Here is a 10,211-nt window from a genome sequence, read left to right as displayed (position 1 = left end):
AGGGTTTGAGGGAGGCAACGATAATTTGAAGAAGGTGAAACGAAAGAGAGATGTTAGTGAGACGACAGTTGTTTGAGACTTTGAGGGAGATGAAACGAGAGTCTTCGGTTGCATTAGGGAGATGAAACGAGCAAACTTAGACGTTATAGAGACGAACCCAAAAGAGAGTCTCTTATGCATATTGCAAAAGAAAATAGGAATCTCTAATTTAGTGCCTTATTAGGGATGACAAAACGGATCAAGCCCATCGGTGTGTTAAAGAAGTCCCATGATATCGGTTGCGAGATGACCTGGATGTCTATTTATAAGTGAGGACAATCCTCACCTTACAAGCCGATCTTGTAAGGATGAGTAAGACTCAATACTCAATTCTAAGAAAAAAAGGAACACCGAAGATTACAATCAACACTCAACGGGACATACTATTTTATGTGCGTGTGGACAATCGTGTGTGCGTGAGTGCGTCCGTGTGCTAAAATAAATAAATAAAATAATTATTAAACTAGTGTTTAAAATAAACTTAGACTTATGATCTTGTTAATAAAATTCATTTGAAGAATTAAAAGTTATAAAAAAGATTTTAACAATTGAAAGTATAATATTTAACGTTCGTTTCGCATTATATATTGTTAGATGACTTATAAATAAATAATCGTGATATATTGGTGCATTATAAAATAGATAATCAAATATAGTTTGAGGACTAAAACAAATATTACAATGAGATATTTTATGCAAGGACAAAAGATTAAGGTCGTGTATTATATTGCAAGGCGGTCAAAACTCAAAACCTCAACTTTTTTCATGAATTCTTCTATTTCCTGTATAATTGTTTTGCAACAAATAGCATTGCTCGCATCGCATGCATCTATATTTTTAATGGATTCTCCACAACTTATCCATTTTTTTTATTTCAAAAATCCTCTAAAAAAAGTTTGTTCCTTGAAGTAAAAAAGATACAAAAGTAAGCAAAAATAAAACAAAAGAAAGTCGAAAAAGGAATAAAGGAAAATATTCCCATTAAAAAAGTAAATATTATCACCAAATTGATAAAGATACGTGACCTTCATTGCACGGATGTGTCTTTTTCTTCTTTTTTGTTGATGTATAAAAGAACATCTCTTTCCTTTAAAAGAAAAAGAACATAACTTTCTTCTTGCTATACATAGAGAGAGATTTCTTTAAATTAACTGTAGAGTGATTTATTGACAACCATTAACGTGATAAAATAGTATTTTTCATCGTTACTCTTGTCATTGAAACATGTCTATATATAAGGATTTTCTAAACTATCTCTTCATAATTTAGAGATATTTTACCTATATCAACCAATGAGAACAAATTATATGCATGTGAAATAAAAGTTGATTACAAATTAGTTGTGATCTTGTGGATACCATACAAATCTACTTACGTGGCTTGTTGTTGGAGAGTCCGGGGGAGCTCGGGAGAAATAATGGGTCAATGCTCCAGGACCACAAGAGAGGGAGACGCCGCCACATCCCAACCAAAAACTTTAAGGTATTAGGTTAATGAGTCAACTCTCTTATAAATCCAACATTCTTCCCATACATAGTCGATGTGAGACTTAATCACTAACACTTGAAACCCAACACTCTCCCCCCAAGTGTGAGTTCCCCCACATACTATAGTTCATCCAAATCAGGATCCCCTCCCGCTCCCCCACCAAGCCGAACCTAGGCTCTGATACCACTGTTGAGGAGTCCGGTGGAGCTCGGGAGAAACAATGGGCCAATGCTCCAGGACCACAAGAGAGGGAGACGCCACATCCCAACCCAAAACCTTAAGATATTAGGTTAATGAGTCAACTCTCTTATAAACCCAACATTCTTCCCATACATAGTCGATGTGGGACTTAATCACTCATACTTGAAACCCAACACTTGTCTCATTAGTTGATGAGTAAAAATATCAAATTATGAAGGTCAGAAAGGCCTCACCCAACTATATATTGTTGTTGAAATATAGGTTCTGTGGAGAGCGGAGATATGTGTTACGAGAAACTAATTAATTAAATATATAGTTGCTAATTTTATTTTCTTGATTAAAAAAAAAGCTGCCATTTTGTCTAAGATGTTAAAAAGCCATTTTAAAGTTCTTAACATTGTTTCAAATCTTTTAGTTTTCCATCCTTTTGAGAGACATCCTTTTTTCTATAAGTTTTAGTTTCTTTTCAGCATTTGGCTCTTATGTTCACAAAAAGTTTAATTTATTATCCTCTTTTTCAAGTTAGAAAATAAAAGAATATAATTATCCATAGTTTTTTTTTTTGGAAATAAAGGGGCTAACCCCAAACAAAATCAACTAAAAACTTCTAGAAAAAGCTACATATGAAGCATCTGCAGTCAAAGCTAAAGAAGCAAATACATGAACATAATCGAATATCATAACACTATGTATATTAAGACCATTTTTGACAAAATAGCCGACCACTTGATTAGCTTTCCAATGCACATGGATAACAGACCAAGAAGACATCTGTCTAAGAACATTCTTAATTTGATAGACTATATAGAAGTAGGGGTGGCATAAGATATTATTATTCATATTATATGGGCGATTCTTCTCATGGGCAAGCCCTGTCAATTGCCCAGGCTATTACCAAAATTTTCGTATTTTTAGAGATTAGCTTGAGGCAAAATTGAGATTTTTAAAGGTTAGTTTAGAACAAAATTAAGATTTTTTGTTCCAACATTGAAATAAACAAAAAATTTTAATAATTAATTTAGGACAAAAATAAGAATTTTTGTTAGACCAAAATATTATACGGATCAGACTCAATATAATTTGTGGCTCCGCCACTACTAATACTATCCATATAATTCTTTCGTAAAAAAAAATATTCATACGTAATAATAAATCGGTTAGAGATAATAAGTAGACGGTCAAAATATTTTATATATATTAAAAAAATCTATTTTCAAACAAGTTTATAAGCTACTTCAATAAGCTATAAGTTAGCTTATTGGACTTACCAAACACACCAAAAAAAAATATTCCACTTTATATCTCATATGTTTGCAACGAAGATTAATCATGACTGATATCCGGTAAAAACTTCATACTTCATGTTAATTAAAAAATAATATTCATATACTATATTCACATCAACATGCTGGCCAAAAAATAAATTAAACTCAGAAATCAACAAGTGACACCTTCACTGATGATGATGAGTGAGTGAGGTTGTTGAACCCTACTTGCTGAATCACCCCACGTGGCAAACACATGTAAAATATAGACAAAGATTCTCAATCAAACGGCCTATATCTCACCATCAAAATCCAACCGTCCAAACCTAACAACCCCTCCAACATCTAGATTCGTAAACCGTTAAAGCCATCACTCACACCGTTATAAAAAAAAAAAAAAAAAACTGGTTTACTTTTATTTCGTGTGAGAAGAAGAAGAAGAAAAGTAAGCGTTGAAATTGAAGTGAAAATTCGTCGAAATTTCTCACAGATTCTTCATTTTCTCTTTCGATTTTCGCTTTTTTATCCACTCGTCTTCAATCGAATCGAATCGAATCCCCCACTTTTTTCTTTCGTATATTTATTTTTCCTTTCTTTCACTTTCTCAGCAAGCAAACAGGGTTTTTAGAGTGTGAAATTGAGAATGCAAACTAGGTATATGGAGAGATCGAATAGTATGGCGAGAGAGAAACGAAGCTTAGATTCAACTTCTAATGAAGAAGATCAACCTGAAAGGAAACGACCTGCTTTAGCTAGGTAAAAATCACTTCAATTTCAATCAATTATTGATTAGGGTTTTATTTTTGCTAATTTTTAGTTTGTGTTGATTTGATTTTATGCTTGAATCTGTTTTGGATGAAAATATGATAGAGTAAGAGAAGATTATTTTTAGTTGATGGTTGGTGTAAAAATGAAATATTTATAGTTATCGGATTTGATTCTTGTTTATACTCTGTCCTTTCAAAGGAAAAATGAAATTGAAAGTAATATAGTTATTTATTTGAGTTTTAAAAATGAAAAAGTTTTGATTTTGAGTATCTATTCGATGTCATAGAGTATTTGAGTTATGCTGCATCAAGGATATACCTGGTAGGTTAATTGAAAGTATATATCAAGGATATGAAGAGTATTTGAAAGTATATACCTGCATCATAGAGTATTTGAGTTATGTCATGTTTTAGACCATTATATTCATCGAATAGATTTGTTTGGAATTGGATCCTATGCAGCTTGCATCAATAGGCACCATCTTTTGTGGGGGAGAAAATAAAATCTTCTGTACTTGGAGTTAGGCTTTTCTAAAAAATGGAAATTGGCTGCATCTAGAATTACCAATGATGTATTTTTTTGGAATAAATCGTCAATCCAGTCCTTAAATTATTGCTTTATTTTCAATTTAGTCCCTAAACTATGTAAATATAATAAGCAGTCTCTAATATATAAAGTTTATCCATTTACTCGTTGCTATTAAGTGTTGGGACTAAATTAACGGATTTTCGTATACTTTAGGGACCACTTATTATATTTATATAGTTTAAGGACTAAATTGATGGTTTATTTTTTTATTTTTTGTGTCTCATATTATTAGTAGTTTTGTGTTCACTTACTAAACATTAATTTTAATTTTCTGATGAATGCATTTTCATTTTGTTTCCCTCCATCTATTTATGTCAATTTTCAGTGTAATTGTTGAGGCCCTGAAGGTGGACAGTCTGCAGAAACTTTGCTCATCACTGGAGCCTATTCTACGAAGAGTTGTAAGAAAATTAAGTTGATTTCTGTTGGGCTATATTATCAAAGTTATCACCTGCATGTGTCACACAAACAATCAGTCTGTAAAAGAGAAACCCTGTGCTTCTGGCCCATTATGAAAGAAAAAGATTTTTTTATTGTTCTTTAGGCTGGTAGACCTCGGCTAGATATCAATACTCTGAGGCTTAGACAAAACTGGGTAGAGAATTAGAGATTTCATTCATTCTAAACCTTAACAAGCTGAACTGGGTAGAGAATTAGAGATCTCATTCATTCTAAACCTTAACAAGTTGAAATAGCTAAAATATATACACACACATTACACTCCTTGTGAGAAGGGCTTTTTGGAATAAAATGACATATCTAATTACCTCACTTAGCTGCTAATTTTTAAGATTGTGATATAGCCGACCCCACTTAGTGGGATAAAGCTTGGTTGTTGTTGTTGTGATAAAGTTGATCATTCTGTCCTATGGTGTATACATGCTTTGAGTTGTAAAAAATAATTCCTTGGAATAACTCTATTGCTAAGTGAATGGATATATGTGTGCTACTTGGCTTGAATGATGTTTATTCATGGATTTTTATTTCTTGTTGAACAGGTTAGCGAAGAAGTGGAGCGCGCTTTAGCAAAATTAGGCCCTGCCAATTTTAGTGAGAGGTATTTTTTTGTCACCCCAGCTCCTTAATATAGTTACTTACAAGATTTAACCCTACAACATAACTGGAGTTATTTTTATTCTCCATTAGTGTAAAACTTCTTCACACTATTATCCAATTAAGTGCTACTACATAATTAAAGAGTTTGACTATGATAACAACTATTTGAGAGATTGAATTCTTTAAATAATGCTACGTATATTAAATTGGCAACACATAATTGGTCTATGTCGTAACTGATAATGGATCAAAGTTAAACTTACAAAGTCATCATACACCAAATATGTTCTTCAAATCTTTCATTTCTTATGTTTTGCCTTCATGGCATGATCTCGCTTGCAACCAACTTGTTTTGTTTTCTTAAAATTGGGGTAAGACAGATGGTCTAAGCTCAGTGGCGACCTTGTTGTCACTTAAAATCAAATTTAATGACCTATATATGTTTGATCTGTAGTAACTTAAAATTCAAATATAATCACTCATATATGTTTGTTGTGTTGTTTGTGTAGATCTTTTCATAATGTATTTGTATCTATAATTTTGCCCCCTTCTAATATTCAAAGTAAATTAATACAGATCTAGATCTTCTCCGAAGCGCATAGAAAGCCCGGGTGGAGGAAATTTACAGTTACAATTTAGGACCAGGTTATCCCTTCCCCTCTTTACTGGTGGGAAAGTGGAGGGGGAGCAGGGCACTGCCATTCATATTGTCTTGATTGATGCAAACACAGGCCATGTTGTCACGTCCGGCCCAGCGTCATGTGTCAAACTAGATGTTATTGTACTTGAAGGGGATTTCAATAATGAGGATGATGATACTTGGAGTCAAGAAGAATTTGAGAGTCATGTTGTGAAAGAGCGAGACGGAAAACGACCTCTTCTGACTGGTGGTGATCTGCAAGTGACACTGAAGGAGGGTGTAGGAACACTGGCGGAACTTTCATTTACAGACAACTCTAGCTGGATAAGAAGTCGGAAGTTCAGGCTGGGGTTAAAAGTTTCCTCAGGTTTTTGTGAGGGAATGCGTATTCGTGAAGCCAAAACAGAGGCTTTCACTGTTAAGGATCACCGTGGAGAATGTCAGTACATAACTTTTTTTTTTTGGTTCTATCTTATCTCTCTTTCCAGATCATATCATAATGAAACTTATACTTGATTGTAGTATACAAGAAACACTATCCACCTGCCTTGACTGATGAGGTCTGGAGATTGGAGAAGATTGGCAAGGATGGATCCTTTCACAAAAGGCTAACTAAAGCAGGCATATGTTCCGTTGAAGATGTCCTTCAACTTGTGGTTAGAGACCCACAAAGATTGCGGAATGTAAGAATCTAGACACTTCTTGTCAGGGGAAGGAGTTTCAAGTTTGATCAAATGTTCAAATCTATCTGGTTTAGGGTTAACTTAGTGATTTAATATTTAATTAGTTCAAGTTTCTTTTAAGTTCACTATCTTTATGCAGATTCTTGGGAGTGGCATGTCAAATAAAATGTGGGAGGTTCTTGTTGAACATGCCAAGACTTGTGTCCTCAGTGGAAAACTCTATGTATACTATCCTGATGATGCAAGGAATGTTGGCGTTGTTTTCAATAATATCTACGAGTTGAGTGGCTTAATCACCAATGACCAATATTACTCTGCTGATTCTCTCTCTGATAGTCAAAAGGTAAGTCAACCAGTGCAGTAATTTTTTCATTTATGTTTGAATTTAGGATTTTATCATTGTTTTTCTTCCACAGTGTGATAAATCTGGTTTCTCTTTGCACTTGCTGAATATGTGGACCATCCTTTTGGCTTTTTGGTTGGGTAAAACTGTAAAAGTAGCTCTTTGTCTTGAAGGCATCCAACTATAGAAATATATACAATTACACACTTAAATTGGATCCTGTGCTCGGGTACAAGTTACTTTGTTTTTATTCTTGGAACTCTTGCAGTGTAAAACTTTTTTGCTAGTTTTAAAATCATCGGCATAGGGATATATCCATGATGTGGATTTTCAAAATTTTGTGAACAGATCAGATGCACAGTTTGCTTAATATGAATATATCATTTATTTTTACAGGTGTTATTAGTTATGCTGTACATTCTTCCCTTCTAGGAATGGAAACAAATAGTTGTTTAAAACTTCAACAAAAGAAAAAGTGACATTTCTAAACAATGCGAGTCTCTGTTCTTGTAGGTTTATGTGGATACATTGGTGAAGAAGGCATATGAGAATTGGATGCATGTTGTTGAGTATGATGGCAAGTCTCTGTTAAATTACAATCAGAATAGGACATTGGGTACGTCCCAGCATCAGGTTCCAGTGGGTTCCCACGATTATTCTGTTTCAAACTCACTCGATCAGCAGATCTCTATCCCAAGTCTACCAGTCCATGTACCTACAGGACAGCCTTCAATGGATCCAGGTGTAGCAGTTGGAGGTATATAATTCTGAGTAAATATTATTATATCAGCAACAAAATTAAAAGGCTGTTGCAATTTTACTTAACATTATTTCTCTTTTACTTCCCATCTGTTTTCCCTGATGTTTCTCTTCGTGTATTTATTTTCCCTTTTTACTCAGTTGATGCACCCACACCACCCTCATCATTTCTCTTCTCAACTTGACTAAGTGGGCAGTTATTCACACACACTCACACTCACACCCTGCCCAAGCAACCAACTCGCTGTTTATTTTGGCAAATAATATTTATTTTAGTATGCTTGTTCTTTAGTTTTTTTTTTTTTTTTTTTGAAATATAAAATGTTAGCTGTTATTTTACTTGTGGGGGGAGTCGAACCCATGACCTCCTTATCACTCCAACCCCTATGTTTCTCCCCCAAGCCAACTTATCACTCCTTTCATATGATAGGTTGGTTCTGTGTCGCATTGTGAAAGCATTATTTCATTGGGGTTAATATTGATAGAAGAGAATGATGGAATCACATGACCAATATATTAAGTTGATTTAATATGCATCAATGTGTATAATATTTTTCCCACAGCTGATGTTTGTGGCTAAAAGAATGGTTTCAGACTATGAGCATTTTTATATCTGAGTACATATGTATAATATTTGTGCAGGTTATCACGATGGTACAAGTACCAGATTCTCAATGCAACCACAGAATGCTGATCTTAATTCTGCTCTTCAGTTTGGTAATACTGCATTCCCTCTACAAAACCTGTTGATGGGTGCTTCACACCAATCTCAACTTCCAAGCAATGAAAATGAGTTGTCACTTGGTCCCCCACAATCAGCCACCCCTGGCTTTCAGACTGTCGGCCTTTCAGATCCTACTTATAGAGGATTTGAAGACTTCTTCCCGGAAGAGGATATTCGTATTAGAAGTCACGAGATGCTAGAAAATGAAGATATGCAGCATCTGCTCCGTATTTTTAATATGGGAGGGCAACCACAGACTTCCTTTAATACTCCTGAAGATGGATATCCTTATTCATCTGCTTACATGCCTTCAACCTCCATGAACTACAACATAGATGATGAGAGAAACCGTTCCTCAGGAAAGGCTGTTGTGGGATGGCTCAAGCTTAAGGCAGCTTTGAGATGGGGCATTTTTATTCGGAAGAAGGCTGCTGAAAGACGGGCACAGCTGGTTGAGCTGGATGACTCATAAAATATGAAATTGGAGCCATCTCATATGTGATTATCTGAGCAACAAATTTTGCGGTTATAGCAGCAAACAGCAAACGCTCCTTTTCTGACATTCAGAATTGCTATCATGCTGAAGTTTTGTAGCATGAGTAGACAAAATATCTTGATTGAATTATTTTTTGCAGCCTTAACTTAAAGCTCCCACTGGGCCTCATAAACAGCTGTGCAGCAACCTCTGCTGTACAGGAATATGACCCTACAACATCTCATATATGTTTTACTTGTGATGTTTTCCCACACTATAGTCTATCCTGGTTGATACGAAAACCTGACAGTTTTTACCACCTGGTTTAAACAGAAGAGTCTACAGTGGCTTTAAATTCCTAGGGTCTCGGTCTGGAAACTCGGAAAACTTAGGTTGGCTGTAGACATTTAGCAGGATGTACTGAATTTTGTGTTATATATAGGCTACATTACATAGGTTGAAGTTAAACACTTGAACCTAACTTGTGTGTTTTTGTAATTTTTTTGCTGTACAATATTTATGATTAACAATAAATTGCTTGGTTTGGAGGTGCTGTTTGCTTGTTTAGTTATGAATTTATTGTTAGCAGACTGGTGAGTCTGCATGCCGTTGCCGTGTCAGGAGCTACTAATCTTATGATACGCATGTTCCTGTATGAGCCTTTGAAATGTTATTGGTGGTAGCTTTGATCAGTAATGGTGAAAATATATCGAGTCTGTTGACTGAGAGCTTGTCTTCTAGCCTTCTACCATTTGCATATGCTTTTGTCTAAAAGACTAAAACACAGTCCTAGGGTTCGGCCTCACGAGGAATTAGTTGCCTGGGGTTTTTAATTAGTTTTAATACTATGAACATTACTTCAAAGTTATTATTTTTCACTTTGCGTTTATGATAATGAAAATACACCATTTATACATTTATTACATTTTTCAATTGTTAAGGCGACACTTGTCCACAAAATCTAACTCAATTGGAAAAAATGTTGAAATTGTAAGGTGAGACGTTATAATTGAAGCTCGAACCCCGGTCCCTCTACCTTGTATGTCTGAGTTACCAATAACTTTTTATTCCAATAACTTTTCATTTCGTCTATCTACCAAAAATTAACCTTGGATTAGCAGGGGAATGAATTATTTGATTTTATTTAATAAGGGTACAAATGAATTTGTGTATTTAATAAAA

At 34.6% G+C, this 10,211-nt stretch overlaps 1 protein-coding gene across 1 annotated transcript; it reads left to right on the top strand.

The window, feature by feature from the left end:
* Positions 1-3,353: 3,353 nt before the first annotated feature.
* LOC123905545 (calmodulin-binding protein 60 C-like) lies at positions 3,354-9,577 on the top strand. The gene is made up of 8 exons (XM_045955194.1): positions 3,354-3,749; positions 4,675-4,750; positions 5,348-5,406; positions 5,982-6,484; positions 6,568-6,728; positions 6,868-7,071; positions 7,585-7,828; positions 8,473-9,577. The coding sequence occupies exons 1-8, from the start codon at positions 3,637-3,639 to the stop codon at positions 9,024-9,026; spliced, it is 1,914 nt and encodes a 637-aa protein (XP_045811150.1). The 5' UTR covers positions 3,354-3,636; the 3' UTR covers positions 9,027-9,577.
* The last annotated feature ends 634 nt before the right edge of the window (positions 9,578-10,211 follow it).

This window comes from Trifolium pratense, linkage group LG2, assembly GCF_020283565.1.
Source record: "Trifolium pratense cultivar HEN17-A07 linkage group LG2, ARS_RC_1.1, whole genome shotgun sequence".
Taxonomy (NCBI): Eukaryota; Viridiplantae; Streptophyta; class Magnoliopsida; order Fabales; family Fabaceae; genus Trifolium; species Trifolium pratense.
Note: the sequence above shows the minus strand (reverse complement) of the source record. Positions and strands in the feature narration are given on the sequence as shown.